The sequence below is a fragment of the Canis lupus genome, chromosome 1 (genome assembly GCF_048164855.1).
Source record: "Canis lupus baileyi chromosome 1, mCanLup2.hap1, whole genome shotgun sequence".
NCBI classification, from domain to species: Eukaryota; Metazoa; Chordata; class Mammalia; order Carnivora; family Canidae; genus Canis; species Canis lupus.
This window is the reverse complement of record NC_132838.1, coordinates 116,468,050-116,486,782: the sequence shown is the minus strand read 5'-3', so window position 1 is coordinate 116,486,782 and position 18,733 is coordinate 116,468,050. Positions and strand designations below refer to the sequence as shown.

General features: G+C 38.4%; 1 protein-coding gene across 13 annotated transcripts in view; it reads right to left on the bottom strand.

Moving 5' to 3' along the window:
- Nucleotides 1-11,969: 11,969 nt before the first annotated feature.
- Nucleotides 11,970-18,733, bottom strand: part of ZNF568 (zinc finger protein 568) — an 80,886-nt gene continuing 74,122 nt past the window's right edge. For all 13 annotated transcript variants that reach the window (XM_072835201.1, XM_072834747.1, XM_072835298.1 and 10 more), the window contains one exon: nucleotides 11,970-18,706. In XM_072835201.1, coding sequence (XP_072691302.1) covers nucleotides 17,265-18,706 — 1,442 coding nt within the window. In that variant the 3' untranslated portion in view covers nucleotides 11,970-17,264. The remainder of the gene's footprint in view (nucleotides 18,707-18,733) is intronic.

Below are 18,733 nucleotides of genomic sequence, written 5' to 3'. Positions count from 1 at the left end.
GAAGATGTCCCTCCTCTCTAAAAATCTTGTCTTTTTCTTTCTCTCTTTCTTTCAAATCTTAAAAAAAAAAAAAAAAAAAAAAAGTAAATGGGGCACCTGGGTGGCTCAGTTGATTAAGTGTCTGCCTTTGGCTCAGGTCATGATCCTGGCATCCTGGGATCAAGCCTTGCATTGGGCTTCCTGCTTAGAAGGGAGTCAGCTTCTCCCTCTCCCTCTGCTCCTCCCCCTACTTGTCCTGTTTCTCACCACCCCCTCCCCCACCAACACCCTCTGTCTCAAACAAATAAAATCTTTTAAAAATAAAAATCTTGTCTTATAGGTCATATTTTTTAAAACAATAGATTTTTCTACCTTTACATTATTTAGGTGTGTAGTCCTTCAGACTTTTACCTCCTCAATACCCCAGTGTTACTTGCTATTTCTCTGCTCTAACCAATACATTCAGAACCTCAGCCTCTGAACCCTATTTGCTTTTTTGAGGTAAGTACTAACATGCAACAAAAATCTTCAATCTTATTAGATATTTCAAAAAGAAGATACAAGAGTGGCCAATATGCACAAAAAAAGGATGCTTAACATCATTAGTTATCATGGAAACGTCAATTAAAACCACAATAGAGGGTGCCTGGATGGCTCAGTAGGTTGAGTGTCTGACTCAGTTTCAGCTCGGGTCATGACCTCATGGGTCGTGAGATCAAGCTCCATGTCAGGCTCCATGCTCAGTGTGGAGTCTGCTTGAAGATTCTTTCCCTATGCCCCTCTCCCCACTCAGATGCATCCATGTGCTCTCTCTCTCAAATAAGTAAATCTTTAAAAAATAAAAAGCCACAGAGAGGGGCACCTGGGTCAGTCAGTAGAGCATCTGACACTTGATCTAAGGGTCATGAGTTCAAGCCCTATGTTGGTCATGTAGTCTACTTAAAAAAAAAAAAAACTCCAGGGGATCCCTGGGTGGCACAGTGGTTTAGCCCCTGCCTTTGGCCCAGGGTGCGATCCTGGAGACCTGGGATCGAATCCCACGTCCAGCTCCCGGTGCATGGAGCCTGCTACTCCCTCTGCCTGTGTCTCTACCTCTCTCTCTCTGTGACTATCATAAATAAATTTAAAAAATTAAAAAAAAAAACCCTCCACAATGAGATACTGTAACTCAAGCAATAGAATAGCTAAAATTAGAAAGATTTACAATACTGAGGGTGGGGAAGGGAAAAAAAAGATTGACGGTACAAAGTGCTGGTGAGACTATGGGGTAACTAGAACTCTCCAATACCGTCTGTGGGAATGTAAAAAGGACCTCTGTTGATGGTTGCAGTTTCTAATAGGGTAAAATATAAACTAACTGAAGAATTCTACTCCTGGGAATATACCCAAAAGAAATAAAACCATATGCCCAAAGCACTCGAAGTGAAAGAGCCATACACAAATGGATAAATACTGTATGATTCCTATTTGTGAAATTCCAGGAAATGCAAGCTAATCTATAATGATAGAAAGCAGGTCATTGGTTTTCTGGGATCAGGTGTGGTGGAAGAGAGGTTAACTCTAAAGGGCCCTGGATCCTGGGGTCCTGGGATCAAGTTCCACATCAGGCTCCCCACAAGGAGCCTGCTTCTCCCTCTGCCTCCATGTGTCTCATGAATAAATAAATAAAATCTTTTTTTTTAAATTTTATTTATTTATTTATGATAGTCACACAGAGAGAGAGAGAGAGAGGCAGAGACATAGGCAGAGGGAGAAGCAGGCTCCATGCACCAGGAGCCCGATGTGGGATTCGATCCCGGCTCTCCAGGATCATGCCCTGGGCCAAAGGCAGGCGCTAAACCGCTGCGCCACCCAGGGATCCCAATAAATAAAATCTTAAAAAGAAAAAAAAAGGGCCATGAAGAACGTTCCCAGTCAATGGAAATGTTCTACATCTTACTTGTCATGGTAGTTACATGGATATTACCTTTCAAAATTCAGCTGTACACTAAGTGTAATTTATTGTATATAAATTAAATCAATAAAGTTGATAAAATGACATCAAGCTGTACACTTAAGATTTATGCTCTTGGGGTACCTGGGTGTCTCAGGTCATGATCTCCTGGTCATGAGATGGAGCCCTGTGTGGGGCTCTGTGCTCAGTGCAGAGTCTGCTTGGGTTTCTCTGCCTCTCCCTCTCCCCCTGCTCATGTGCACTCTCTCTTTCTCTCTTTCTCAAAATCTTTTTTTAAAAAAAGATGTATACTTTTTATACACGTGAGAAAGAGAAAAGTTGCTGCACACATGCAAGAGCTAGCCTGATACTGTCAAGTATATCTTGGTGCTTTTCTGTTGATCATAAATGGGTTCACATAACATCAACAGCAACAGGCAACTCTGTGATCTTGACGGATCGAAACAAAAGCGAGATTACTCTGTAATCATATCTAAACACATAAAACATGACATTATTTACGCCACAAAATGCTAAACACTCCTGGATAATATGAATGCTACTTCTTTACCAATTACAATTATAGCCTTCCTTTAGACTTCCTTCCTCAGAAAAGAAAAAGATGTGTAGTTGTAGAATTGCTCTGATTCCTGACAATGTCCGATCCGGAACAAAGCCCCACTTCCTTAAACCTTCTCTAAATCAATAAACACAAACCCAGTGTTCTGTGTTCCCATTTACTGCAATGAGCAGTAAACCCAGCTTGTTTGACTATAAGGACTGTTTCTGGTGGTATTTGGCTGGAAAACACTGACACATTTGATTAAATAAAACCTCAATAAAAACGTTAGCCTGAAGATAAGCAGGGTTTGGTTTTCTTTCTTTCTTTTTTTTTTTTTTAGGGTTTATGTTTGGGGGGAAAAAAAGTTTTGAACTGATTGACCACAGCTAATTTGGATTTACCTCTAAGGAAATTGTTCCTTTATTCAATTAAAGCCTAAAGATCACTTATGACAATATTTTTAGTTCAATCAGCGAAAACCAGGAACAACTAATCACTTTCCATTTTTGCTGTAAGTCATTAACAGATTGTTTCAGGCTGAGCAGTCAGTCCTTTATTCTCTTTAAAAATTCACCGCCAATTCCCTTAATACAATGTTTCTTCATGCCTGAGTTCTGAAAGAACTCTGAAAATACTCTCCACCCCTGAAAGCCACCAGGCTCTATCACAGTGCAGTTGTGGTTTACAAATAAAAGTAAAACCTGTTGTACTAAATAGGTAAATTAGCACAAGTGTTTTTTGTTTTGTTTTGTTTTGTTTTTTTGCATTCATAGAAAGGATGAATAAGTCCTCTCAGAGAATCTCCCTTGTTCAATGAACAATGTATTACACAGATGTCAATTGTACTTCAATTTTAAAAGAATATATTGCATACTTCTAATAGCCAAAAACTGGAAACAAAAGAGGTAAATAAATAACTGGGAGGTAAAAATCATTGTAATTATAGTATCCACCCAATTTTCTATGTTGTGACTTAAAATTTTAGTATAGCTTGTCATGTCAATTATTTCTTTTATAGTTTCACTTTTTTGGTTTTAGTTTCACTTCTTAAAAAAGATTTTAAGTAACCTCTATACCCAGTGTGGGGCTTGAATTTACAACCCCAAGGTCAAGAGTTGCATGTTCTACTGAATGAGCCAGTGAGTTGCCCCTTTTACAGTTTCACTTTGGTTCAATTTCACCCATTAGCTTACCTCTTCCATTGGAGTAGGGCATTATCTTGAAATTTTCCTGAATCCTTCTCATATAACCCAACGAAAGACATAGAGTAGGAGTTGGCAGGTGGGAGTAGGGAATAAACTACCATGTAATCAGATTAGTACATCTCTTTGAACTCTCCGGTAATTAAAATAGTAACGTCCTGGGCCATTGCATTTGTGTGTGAGTGATGGATGGGGAGAGAAAGCCCTTTTGCCTTAGTACATGTGTATTAATAGTATGTTGAGTAAGAACCAATATAAAATGACCTGTACTTACCTTTTTTTTTTTAATTTTTATTTATTTATGATAGTCACAGAGAGAGAGAGAGAGAGAGAGAGGCAGAGACATAGGCAGAGGGAGAAGCAGGCTCCATGCACCGGGAGCCCGACGTGGGATTCGATTCCGGGTCTCCAGGATCGCGCCCTGGGCCAAAGGCAGGCGCCAAACCGCTGCGCCACCCAGGGATCCCCTGTACTTACCTTTATACTAAAAAAATTACATTTTTTCTCGTACCTAACTGTATTTTCTATTCCTTCATTCCCAACCACACAATAGTATGTCCTTTAAAAAAATATAAAACTTCAATATTAAAAAGGGGAAATTAGGGCAGCCTGAGTGGCTCAGCAGTTTAGCGCCACCTTCGGCCCAGGGCCTGATCCTGGGGACCCCGGATCAAGTCCCGCATCAGGCTCCCTGCATGGAGCCTGCTTCTCCCTCTACCTGTGTCTCTGTCTCTCTCTCTGTGTGTGTCTCTCATGAATAAATACAATTTTTTAAAAAAAGGGGATATTAATCATATTGCAACTATTGAAACTATTGAATAGTTTCAACTCTTCAATGATTGAAACTATTACAATCTTTTGTTACTTTCTGATTTGGGGCCACCTTCTTAAATGTTAGGCATTCATGGCACTAAAATTTTAATTTTTTCTTATTTGGTGCTGTGGTAAATTAAATGCCACATTATGATACAATTTTGATTTTCCATAATTTTATAAGTGAAAATCTTAGGTTTTCAAATGTTTTAGTATTTAAGTAAGTTAAAGTAAACATCTTCAGGCAACATGATTTGCATTGGTTTCCTTTATGTAAAAGGAAAAGAGTCCTCCCCCTAAGCATATACGTATATCCTTACACCGTAACAAAACTGCTTTTGAAAATGAGTGTTTTCCTTGAAAAAGCAAAAAATACATCTACAAATAGTAAAACTTTTAAATAATTTTTCTATAAAATATAAGGTCTGGGTCTATTTTTAAAAATATGTATGTCTAATTGTTTCAGCACCATTTGTTACAAAGACTATCTTAAAAAAAAAAAAAAGATTTTAAGTAATCTCTACACCCAACGTGAGGCTTGAATCCACAACCCCAAGATCAAGAGTCAAATGCTACACCAACTGAGCCAGCCAGGAATCCCCAAAAGACTACCCTTTTGCTATTCAACTGACTTTGATGCTTTGTTAAAGATCTGTTGACTGTATTTATGTGGGTCCATTTCTGGACTCTCTTCTGTTCAACAGATGTATTCTTTCTATTCCTTCTCAAGTACTTTGTGGCCTTGATTACTGTAGTTATATAGTAAGTCTTGAAAATGTGTAATGTGAGTTGTACAAATTTGTTCTTTTTTTAGTATTGTTTGGCTATTCTGCTTGTCCATATAAAGTTTATTTTATTTTTTTTAAAGCTTTTATTCATTTATGAGGGACACAGAGACAGAGAGGCAGAGACACAGGCAGAGTGAGAAGCAGGCGCCATCCAGGAAGCCCGACTCGGGACCTGATCCCAGGTCCCCAGGACCACGCCCCGGGCCGAAGGCGGCGCTAAACCGCTGAGCCACCGGGGCTGCCCCCATATAAAGTTTAGAATAACTTTGCTGATATATACAAAATAGCTTTCTGGGATTTTGATTGGGATTGTGTTGAATCTATAGATCAAATCTGGAACAATTGTCTTCTTCACAATATTGTGCTTGGGTTATTTCTCCACTTATTTGGATCTTTGATTTATCAGTTTTACAGTCTTCTGCATATAGATCCTGCACATATTGTCTTAGATTTTGTTATGAGTCTGTCAAATTAACACTTGTTAAGTGGAGCACAAAGGTGCTGGATAGTAAGTCAACCATACAAGAAATTGAAATAAATTATTACTTATACTCTTGGAGAAAGTACATAGCAAACATCAAGGGCCTGTGTTGGAAGTCAAGTACAGAGAGAGAGATAGGATCTGGGACACATGCCTTTTATTAGAATCTGTGGTGGAGTGCTTTGTGTTTTTTGGGCTAACACTGGATTGGTCAATGCAAACCAAAAGAAGAAAGTTTTGTTGATTTTTGGGTTTATATTGACAGTTGTGTCATCTGTGAACAAATAAAGTTTTATTTTTTTCTTTCCAATCTATATACCCTTTATTTCATTTTCTTGTCTTACTGAACTAATTAGGATTTCCAGTATGATGTTGAAAAGGAGTGATGAAAAAGGATATCCTTGCCTTGTTCTTGATCTGAGGGGGAAAGTACCCAGTTTTTCCCCATTAATTATAAAGTTAGTTGTGGGGTTTTTGTGGAAGCTCTTTATCAAGTTGAGAAAGTTCTCCTCTTTTCCTAATTTTCTGGGTCTGTTTTGTCATGAATGAGTGTCATATTTTTTCAAATGCTTTTCTGTATCATTGATACAATCCTATGATTTTTTCTTTAGTCTGTTGATGTGATGGATTACATCAATTGATTTTTGAATGTTGACCGGCTAGAAAAAATCCCATTTGGTCATGGTATAATCTTTTAATACATTTTTGGATTCTTTGCTAATTTTTTTTGTGAGAATGTTTACATCTATGTTCATGAAAGACATTGGTTTGTAGTTTTCCTTTCTTAATTTTTATTTGGGTTTGGCATTAAGATGATGTTGGCTTATAGAATGAGTTATTAGTGTTCTCTCATGCTTCTATTTTCTGAGATTGTGGAAATTGTTATTTCTTCCTGATAATTTCTTTCATTTTTTTTTCCTGTTATACAGATTAGAATATTTCCATTAATCAACCTTCAGGTTCACTTAATCTTTCCTCTATCATATTCATTCTGATATTGAGCCCATGTAGTGAACTTTTTATTTAAGTTACTATAATTTTCAGTTCTAAAATTTCCATTTAGGTATTTTTATATCTTTTATTTCTCTGCAGAGTTTCTATTTTTCCATTTGTTTCAAGTGTATTTGCCATTGGTTCTTGGAGCGTGGTTATAATTGCTACTTTAGAGGCTTTGGTAATTCCAATGCCTGTATCATCTCAGACTTGGAGTCTTTTATTATGCTTTTTCTTTGTGAGATGGTATGATTTTCCTGGTTCCATGAATTGTAATTTTGGATTGTAATTTGGACATTTTAACTATTCTGTTTCTCTGGGTCTCGCTTAAATCATATTTTGTTTGTTAGCAGACAATCGACCCAGTAAGGTTCAGGCCATGAGCTCCTGTTTACCTTCTGTGCACTGGGGCTTCAACACCAGTTTAATGTTTGGTCTTTGAAATTCTCTTCAGAGCTGTTTCACCTCTGTGCCACCCAGTGGCCAGTTTGAGAACTGGGTGGTGGTCTACCTTACATCTCAAAGCCTTTGTGTGCTACTTAGGGTCAGAATCATGAATGCACAGCTTGGGGGTATCTCCAGGAGTTCATATGAAATTTTCAACTTTATGGGATTGTTTTCTTGAGCTCCATTTTCTTTGATCTTCCCAACACATTCTAATTCAGAGACCACTTCTCTGTCTTCTGGGTAGAAAGGTGAAGCATTTGCTTATTTCTCTGCCATGCATTTTCTGTCAACTTGTAGGGCCAAGCAGTAAAAGGGTAAAGAGAGAAAAAAGCCAACAGGATTCCCCATATGTTCTTATAAACACAGCTCCTCTGGTCAGAGAGAAGGATTTTCTTCCCTTGGAATTTTAGGCAGTGGCTCAACTGCCTCTGTTGTCAGTGGGATTGCTGGGGGCCTTTCTGGTACTTTGTGGTACAAAATATCTTTAAAAAAAAGATTTTATTTATATATTCACGAGAGACATAGAGAGAGAGGCAGAAACGCTGGCAGAGGGAGAAGCGGGTTTCCTGTGGGGAGCCTGATGCGAGACTTGATCCCAGGGCCCTGGGATCATGACCTGAGCCAAAGGCAGATTCTCAACCACCGAACCATCCAGGTGCCACTATCTCACTTTTTCTATGTGATTTTCTTCCAGACTGCTTATAGCTAAGGTTGCAGTATCACTTGACAATCTTCCATATGCTTTCCATCTTCCCTCTTGACAGCTGTTTCTATTTTTTTTTAAAGATTTTATTTATTCATGAGAATGCACAGAGAGGAGAGAGAGAGAGAGAGGCAGAGACGCAGACAGAGGGAGAAGCAGGCTCCACGCAGGGAGCCCGACTGGATCTAGGGTCTCCAGGATCACACCCTGGGCCGCAGGTGGCGCTAAACCGCTGAGCCACCAGGGCTGCCCCGACAGTTGTTTCTATGGTTAAATTCCCTTCCATCCTCTCTTCTTTTCATTTTATACTTTCAATTACTGTCATTTTTAAATTTTTAAAAATTTTTATTTATTTATTTTTTTGGTCATAAAAAATAGATTTTATTTGAGAGAGAGAGAATGAGCAGGGCGAACAGCAGAGAGGGAGAAGCAGGCTTCCTGCTGAGCCAGAAGCCTGATGTAGGACTCAATCTCAGGACCCTGGAATCATGACTTGAGCTGAGGGCAGGTGCTTAACCAACTGAGCCAGCCAGGTGCCCCTCCATTACTGTCATTTTATTATTATTTTTAAAAGTTATTTATTCATGAGAGGAGAGAGAAAGAGGCATGCAGAGACACAGGCAGAGAAAGAAGCAGGCTCCATGCAGGGAGCCTGATGTGGGACTCGGTCCTGGGTCACCAGGATCATACCCTGGGCCAAAGGTGGCACTAAACTGCTGAGCCACCTGAGCTGCCCCATTACTGTCATTTTAAGGGGACTTTAGAGAGAGAGCAGAAATAAGCACTGTATGCAATCACTAGTCTTTGTCTCTTCACTTCTCTGGTCATTCTGCTCCTTTTTTAGTTATCCATGTAGACTACCAGTTTTATGTTGTCACACTTCCACCATATTATCACAAAACATTGATTTCCAAAATGTGTCAAGTAATCTTTAAAAGCAGTTAAGACTATGGATAACTCTTTTTGCCAGTTTCTACCCATACTTAGAGGAGTTCCCCTCTTGAGTATTAGCAGAGAAAAAAATATTTCTCTTTGGATTTCCTTCCTTGTAGGAGACTGTGCCTGAAAGCAAAGTCAATTCCATAATAGAATGTTTTTTTTTTTAAAGATTTACTTATTTATTCATTCAGAGAGAGCGAAGAGAGAGGCAGAGACACAGGCAGAGGGAGAAGCAGGCTCCATGCAGGAAGCCCGATGTGGGACTCGATCCTGGACCTCCAGGATCACACCCCAGGCTGCAGGCGGCGCTAAACCGCTGCGCCACCGGGGCTGCCCCATAATAGAACGTTGTTGAAATTTTATTACTTACTATACAGTAGTAGAAAATTCACAAGTCTTGATGAAAGTAATAATAACAATAGCAGCTAACATTTTTTTTTTACATAATAGTATGTGTATTACTGTCCTCATCAACAGTTAACAGGTCACTCAGGATGTGTTCTACACACTTTATTATTTTTTTCTCCTTTTTTTCTCTCTTTTTTTTCTACACACTTTATACATATTAATTCGTCAATGTATGTATACCCATATACATATTAATTCATCAAACTGATAATTCTTTGCACAACATTTAGAGCAGCCTCATGAATATTGAGTTGGGTGGGCATTTTTTCAAGCAAGCAAAGACGTTTTATATAAATTGAGACTATGCTGAGCCATAAAACAAATTCCAACACGTTCCAAAAGGATTAGAATCATATAGGATCTGACCATCACAGTAATGATTCAATGAAGAATCATCAATGAATTTTATTTTTAAAGATTTAAAAAAAATTATTCTGAGAGAGAGGCAGAAATACAGGCAGAGGGAGAAGCAGGCTCCATGCAGGGAGCCCGACGTGGGACTTGATCCCGGGTGCCCAGGATCACGCCCTGGGCTGAAGGTGATGCTAAACCGCTGAGCCACCCGGGCTGCCCTCATCAATGAATTTTAAATATATGATAAATGGCATATTTATTTTAATAGTCTAAAATAGTCTAAAAGCATCCCCTTGCATACTACTTATTACGAGAGAAAAATATTCTTTCTAGTGGAGAAACCTGGAAAGCACCATCTTAATCAGAGGATTGAATTTACTACTACTAATAACAGGACAGTCACATCATGTACTCCCCGATATAATGCCTGGAAGAGATGTAGTATTTGTCAAAAATTCATAAATGTGGGTGCCTGGGTGGCTCAGTTGGTTAAGCATCTACCTTCGGCTCAGGTCATGATCCCAGGGTCCTGGGATTCAGTCTTGCATAGGGCTCCCTGCTCAGTGGGGAGTCGGCTTCTCCCTCTACCCCTCCACCCTGCTCCACCCTGCTCATGCGCTCTCTTATGCTCTCCATCTGTCTCAAATAAATCTTTAAATGCAAAGATACATATTCTGAACCAAATCATGAGGAAACAGTTAACAAACTCAAGTGATGTAATTCATTACATTAATAGATTAGATAAGAAAAAAAATTTAGAATAAGTTTAAGAGAAAAAAAAAGAACACTAAAGTAGATACAAACCAGAAAAAGAATGCAAAATTGAACAGATCATCTCTACACTGGACTCAAAGTCAGGCGTGGTCTGTCCATTTCATTCGGGATCAGAGAAAGTTCTTGCTTCACCAGATTTAATGGGATAGTGTCAGACTAGATTGAATCTGCCATATCCCAAATTGTGATTACTCATCACAATCCACATACTTCACCTGGATTCCACTGCAGCTAGGAGTTGGCATGCAACTCAGGTACTACGGGAACCTTGGATGTGGAGGAAGTGAGCATATGGGGTGACAGTGGCATATGGAGGGGTAAGATCTACAGTGGCAGGAGTAACTGGTTCTCTTCAGGTACCTGAAGAGAAGTTTCTAACATCCAGTCCCTAGAACACTAGATGGTGAGCATTAAGTGGCAGTAGCAGGTTTCCTTGAACATACTTGAATACAGTAATATGTATTTGAGCCTTTATCCTTACTGCTTTTTTTTGGGGGGGGGGTGTTAAACAGTCCTTAAGTCTAATTCCTTGGTCTTCTGAAAATTCTTCAAATTATAAAATACGCTTTACTTAATTCCTTGCTGTTGAAAATATATAGAAAGGGGATGCCTGGGCGATTCAGTTAGTTAAGCGTCCAACTCTTGATTTCAGTTCGTGATCTCATGGTTGTGGGATTGAGCTCCATGTTGGGCTCTGCATTGGGCATGGAACCTGCTTGTGATTCTCCTTCTCCCTCTGCCCCTCCTCTACACTGCCTGTGCTCGCTTGCTCTCTCTCTCTCAAATACATAGAAAGGATTTTATCTGCAATTGTTTTTCTCTATTTCATGAATAAAGAGACATCAGTGAATAAACTGTATTGAATTCAACACAGCACATAAAAATGGGGTATTTTTCATTAGTTTTGGAACCTACATATTGTCAAAAAGAAAAATTACAGAAAGATGTATGATCATTTTGGGTTACTTAAAAACCCATGATAATATGCACTATCTGTGTGTACATTTACTTTTTAAAAAATATTTTATTTATTCATTATAGACAGAGAGAGAGAGAGACAGAAACATAGGCAGAGGGAGAAGCAGGCTCCCTGCAGGAAGCCCTATGCAGAACTTGATCTCAGGACCCCAGGATCACACCCTGAGCCAAAGGCAGAAGCTCAACCACTGAGCCACCCAGGCATCCCATGTATGAGTTTTATAGATACTATGTGCACTTATTGCCTCTATAGACACAGGGAGGACTGAAGGGTAAAGAGAAAACTTTGCCTATTTCTGAAATGACTTACTTCTATAATTTTTATTTTTATTTTATTTTATTTTTTACTTCTATAATTTTTAAAAAAGATTTTGAGAGAGAAAGAGAGCGAGTGAGCAAGCGAGCCAGGGGAAGAATAGAGGGAGAGGGACAGACTCCACACCGAGCATGCAGAGCCTGATGGTGTGTGCGCGTGCTTAATCCCACGACCCTAAGATCATCACCTGGCCAAAGAGTGGGACACTTAACCAACTGAGCCACCTAAGTGCTTCTTTGATAAAATTTTAATGAAAGACAATTAGATGTCTAATTAGTAGGCAGCAGTTACACAGGTGCTACTGTTTTTCTGAATTATTTTATTTAGTCAAAATTTTAAAGCATAAAACAAGAAAATTTGGAAAAGTTAAGAGAAAGAAACAATTCAGGCACAAAACCAAAAAAGTAGATCTCATACAGCAAAAAAGAATTATTTAAAACAGGGGTGAGCAAACTACAGCCTGCAGGCCAAATGTGGCCTGTTGATTGTGTAAATTCAGAACTTCTCAGTTTTGGCACTCATGACATTTTGGACCAGATAGATGTGTTGTGAGCACTGTACTATGCATTGTAAGGTGTTCAAAGTATCCCTGGCCTTTGCCTACAGATGTCAGCAGCCGTCCCCCTCAAAGTGACCACCAAAAATGTTTCTGGACAGTGCCCAATGTCAAGTTAGGAGTAGGAAAGGCAAAATTACCCCTGGTTGAGAACCATTGATTTATGTATGTTTTCACACTACAAAGGCAGAGTAGACTTTATGGCCACAAAGCCTAAAATATTTACTATCTGGTCTTTCACAGAAAAAGTCTGTTGATTTCTTTTGCCTTTAAAAAAGGCAAAAAAAAATACATGCCAGACTAAGAAAAACAACTGCAAAGTATATGACAAAACAAAGTTTCTACAAACTGCTTCAAAAACTACTTCAATTTAAAAAAGAGAATACATAAAAACAAGCAATTCACAAAAACAAAATTCAAATAACTCTTAGGCATGATATATAGTCCACTTCATTGGCAGTTAAGAAAATGCAAATTAAAGGCACTTTTTTCTTCACTCAATTTAACAAGATTCAGTCCTCGTTGAAGTTGTTGGGAATGGACATACATTCCTATATCAATGTCAAACTTCAGAAAATAATGAGGTATTAACTATTGCATTTAAAATATACCATGCTGTAAGGCAAGGGATCCAACTGGTGGGAATCTATCCACTCAGCAGAAATATAAACACCAACATGAAACAATACGTATGTAGTAAAACTGTTTTCCAATTATTTGTAAAATAACAAATCTGAACTTTCACTAGTGGAAGACTGGGCTGCATATATTATGTCTTTATCATGAATGAGTCTAAAGCTAAAAAGCTATACCTGCAGGTTCTGACTGGAAGGAAGTCCAGTCATGGTCTGCTACCAAGTGAGAAAAGAAGACTGCACTTCAATACATAAGCACAATTCTGTTCCAGCTATGCTATACACACACACTACACCACCAAAACAAACTTCCTAGATATGGCCGTGCTTCTTGAGTATGGCAAAAAGCGTGGGAGGCTGTTGGTATTGGCAATTCAGAGAGTAAGCATAGGTTTTTTTTGTCGTTTTTTTTTTTAAATTTCACTTACTTATAATCTCTACATCCATCATAGGGCTTGAATTCATGACCACAAGATTAAGAGTTACATGCCTTTTGGGGTGACTGAGGGGCTCAGGTGATTAAGCATCTTGGGTGGCTCAGTGGTTGAGCATCTACCTTTGGTTCAGGTCATGATCCTGGGGCCCTGGGATTAAGCACCGAGTTGTGCACACTGCTCAGCAGGGAGTCTGTTTCTCCCTCTTCCTCTGACTCTCCCCGCTGCTCATGCTGTCACTCACTTTCTCAAAAGAATTTTTAAAAAAAGATTTTATTTATTCATGAATACACAGAGAAAGGCAGAGACATAGGCAGAGGGAGAAGCTGGCTCCTGTGGGGAGATGAATGTGGGACTTGATCCCGGGACCCCGGGATTACGACCTGAACCAAAGGTAGATGCTCAACCACTGAGCCACCCAGGTGTCCCTCCACTTAAAAAAGAGTTGCATGCCCTTCAGACTGAGTCAGTCCAGCACCCTGATAGATTTTTTAAAAATCTTTACGATATACCTGTTTTTTTATACGTTATAGAAAATTAGAATACAACTTTGAAGTCTTGAAAAGAGAAATGTGTATACATAGGCAAAAACTAAAAGAGAATCATCTCTTAACATTTTTTATAACTGAAAAAATGTTAGGAATTATAATGAAACCAGCATCATGTCATGCCTAGTTTTGCCTACCTTTATTAATTCTTCAATTTCTTCTTAGGGCAGAACTTGTCCTTTTTTTTTTTTTAATTTTGTTTATTCAATAGAGACACAGAGATAGAGAGGGAGAGAGAGGCAGAGACACAGGCAGAGGGAGAAGCAGGCTCCACGCAGGGAGCCTGACGGGGGACTCGATCTCGGGTCTCTGGGATCAGGCTCTGGGCTGAAGGAGGTGCCAAACCACTGAGCCACCTGTGCTGCCCATAACTTGTCCTCTTAAAACAGTATGTATAACTTTCAAGAACAGACTTATGAAATAATTATGCCAGTGCAGATAAAATTTAGCAATGATTTCCCTCCTTTAACAAATGCTTAGGTAGGGGTGCCTGCCTGGCTCAGTCAGTAGAGCATGCAACTCTTGGTCTCGGGGTCTTGAGTTCAAGCCCTACGTTTTTAAGCTTACTTAAAAAAAATTTAAATGCTTGAATTTTTATTATAAATTGTCCCACAATAGGCTGACATTATCCACGATTGATTTAATTTACTCAGGTTTATATTAAACTTATCTGAAGTATGTATTATTTCCTAAAGTGTGAGGCTAAAGTGGAATCCACTGATGGTAATTATTCTAATGTGTGGGTAACCCAGGAGGTAGGATTAAGTGGATAACTGCAGTGACTTCATAGCAGTTGAACATACATGCTATAATAGTTTCTCATTTATTGCTTTCCGTGGGAAATAGTTATTTTAGGGTCTAGTTTTCAATGTGTAAATACTACCTTTATACGTTACATTACAAAACAATTGGGACAGGTCGTGAACTATTTTTTTCTGGACTAAACTGCCCCCCCTCCATTTCCTCCAATAGGCTGCTAAATTTGACTTGCTATTTTATTTTTTTTATTTTTTTAAAGATTTTATTTATTTATTCATGAGAGACACAGAGAGAGAGAGGCAGAGACACAGGCAGAGGGAGAAGCAGGCTCCATGCAGGAAGCCCGACGTGGGACTCAATCCCAGGTCTCTTGATCAGGCCTTGGGCTGAAGGCGGCGCTAAACCGCTGAGTCACCCAGGCTGCCCTTGACTTGCTATTTTAATTGGAATATTCATATACCATAAATATAGTAGATTGTTTTTATAGCTGATTTGATTTGGATGTTGTCCTTTTCCAAATTTCTTCAAAGAGTTATGCTTCCCTCATAGTTGTGACTGTATCTTGGAGACTAGAAGATTTTATCTGTTAGATATGCTGATACTAGAGGAATCATGGTATACCTCTTTAATCAGTTTTTTATTGGTTCTTACTTTATTCAGGAAAAATACTCTTTCAGGATTTCAGACATGTTTTAAAAAAGCTGAATATCAATACATTCTATACAATGTTAGAAGTAAAAAAGAAAACATTTCCTGTGTCTTATTAATCAAAATAGAATATGTGTATACACTTGTCTAAAAATATTTAATGCTTTTCCCGCAATTTCAGATATACTATAAAAAGTTGAATATAAACATTTTCTCATCTTACTAAATATTAAGGTGAATAAATATGTAAAAATATTTTTTTTCCAGGACTCAAGTCTATCATAAAAAATTGAGTATAAACTTACAACACATGCATGAAGTTTCTTATTTTACTAAAAACCCAGAGACAGGACAGCTCTGCATTATTTCATTAGCCCAAAAATGTCAGGAGTGCAGGTAATTCCCATCTATCTGCTGTGCCAATCTTAGCCTCTCACCACATCTGACAGCAACATGGGCCACAATTCCAGGTATTGCACAGACATATAGTCATGCATCCTGTAATGTAAGAGGACTATTTCCTATTTTGTTAGGAAAGAAAACTTAAAGCATACGTGCAGACTTTTGCTCAGGTCTTCTATGGCTAGGAATGCAAAGCAGATGCAAAGCAAACTAGGAGAGCAAGACCTAGACTTTAGATGGGCAACAGGCAGTGCTCCTGGTAGAGGGAGCATGGATAGGCAACCAACAGTGTCTGCCACAATACTGCCTTATTTCTTTAAAATTTCCTTTTTATAGTTACATTTTCTCTCATTAACGATGCTTGAGGATTTTTTCCCCCCATCCCAATATGTTTTCAAGGTTTTTGTTTTGTTTTGTTTGGCTTTGCTCTCTTAATTTGTTAGCTTTTCTACACACTAGAGTCGAATGCTTCTTCATTCACTCTTTCATTCCTCTTACTTCAACAAGTGTTTTCAGGGAACCCATTAAAACCGGCAGTTCACCAAGTACAGTGAACTGGCAATGAATCATGGCCATTAATTGTCCACATTTTCTACATATATTAAAAGAAGTCAATTTTCCTAGGAATAGCTTTGTCGCAGCCTACAAATTTCAACATATAGTTGTCTCTTTGTCATTCTTTCTGAATTATAACTTGCCTTATTTCCTTTCCCCTAGTGAGGCAAGAGGGCAAGATGAATGAAAGATTCAGTTTTTAATTTTTCTCCAGAAGGAATTACCTGATATTCAATAAAAAGATGATGTAAAATGTTCCTATAGTCACTACACATATAAGGCTTTTCTCTGATTTCTATCCACAAATATGAAAATAAAAGCAGCTCTTGTTTAATACACTTTAAATATGAGCCACAGTATGTAATATGTAATTATTTAATCTTAAAAATACTAACAAGATGGGGCTAATATTGCTAATTTATAAGTGAGAAAGTTTAGACCCAGTTAAGTAATTTGCCCTATAAGGCAAGTAAAGACTGAATATTGGTTAAATCCTTTCTTACTCTGCTTCAGTTCCATTTTAGAGGATGAGCTTGCAAATACTTAAGATTTGAGCGGGACAGAAGAATCTGCTGCATTTTTAACATTCCTGTAGCCTTCCTCAAGTATGAATTATGAAATGAATAACTTGTTAGCTAAAGCAAATTGGTCTCCTATATTTATAACATTTACATATTATGAACCCTCTGATTTCCCACAGGGCAAATGACCCTGATGTTGAGAAACATTTGTACAACTGTCTGACACATTAACTGCCTTCCAAAGCCTCCCCACTTTCCTTACATTCAGGGAGTTTTCTCACTTTTATGCCAATTGAATCTGATGTTTAATAAATTTTGGAACATAAATAAAACCCTCTCAATCCCTAACATTTATAAAGTATCTCAGCAGTAACACCTATCAGATAAATTCCAGCCCTCAAATAAAGTCCATAGTGTGAACTCCGATATTGTTATCTTCAAAGGTTTTCCCACATTCCTTAAAAATCAGAGGTTTTTGTGTTTTACTAGTATGACATTGCAGAGGTCAGTAACATTTTGAGCCTTCCCACATGACTTCATTCACTCCGCTTTCCTGTATGAATTCTCTGATGTTTACTAAGATGTGAGCCACGAATAAAGGCCTTCCCACATTGCTTACATTTGTAAGGTTTCTCACCAGTATGAATTTTCAGGTGTCGATTAAGTTCTGAGCCACGACCAAAGGCTTTCCCGCATTCCTTACACTTATAGGGCTTTTCACCACTATGACTCCTTTCATGATGAATAAGTTCTGACTTTCGAATAAAAGCCTTCCCACATTCCTTACATTTATGGGGTCTCTCACCAGTGTGAACTTTTTGATGTCGAATAAGTTCTGTGCTACAAGTAAAGGCCATTCTACATTCCCTACATTTATAGGGTTTCTCACCAGCGTGAGCTCTCTGATGGCGAGTAAGTTCTGAGCCACGACGAAAGGCCTTCCCACATTCTTTACATTTATATGGTTTCTCACCAGTATGAACACTCTGATGTCGAATAAGATGTGAATCAGAGATGAAAGCTTTCCCACATTCCTTACATTTATGAGGTTTCTCACCAGTATGAATTCTTTGATGTAGACTTAGTTGTGAGGCACAACTATATACTTTCCCACATTCCTTACATTCATAACGTCTTTCACCAGTATGAATTATCTGATGAAGACTAAGTTGAGTGTCATAACGAAAAGCTTTCCCACATTCATTACATTTATGGGGTTTCTCACCAGTATGAATTCTCTGATGTCGAAGAAGGTGTGAGGGACGGGTAAAGGCTTTCCCACATTCCTTACATTCATAGTATTTCTCATCAGTATGAATTCTCTGATGTAAATTAAGTTGTGAGGTAGATGGAAAAGCCTTCCCACACTCCTTACATTTATAGGGTTTCTCACCTATGTGGATCTTTTGATGTTTACTAAGTTGTGTACTAGAATGAAAGCCTTTCCCACATTCCTTACATTTATGAGGTTTCTCACCAGTATTAATGCTCTGAGGTTTAGTAATTTCAGAGCCATGGATAAAGGCACATTTCTTATTTTCTTTACTTTTTTTGCTTTCATGAACTCTCCGATGTTTAATCAAGTTTGACCTACTATTAAAGACTTTCCCACACTCTCCACATTTAGGGTCTTTTTCCTTATTATGACTTTTTTCATACTGAATATGGTGTGATTGGCACCTGAAAGTTTCCTTACATCCCTTGCATTCATAGGTTTTCCCTCTACTATGAATTGTCTGAGGTACACTTTGAACTGTGCACTGAATGGCAGCAGACCTTTCTTCAGAGGCTATGACAGCCTGTCTGAAATGTCCCTCCTGTTGTCTCTCCAAGTGGCATTTGATTTCTCTGTTATCTCTGACCCTAGTGCACTCAAGGTCAGAACTTGTAAGTCTTTTTATCTTCATGTGCAATGATTTAATTTCATTACTGTGCTCCTTGGAAAATAAATTCTTGGTTTCTCTTCTGGACTCCCAATCTGTAAGATAACAAGAAAGAAAATGGG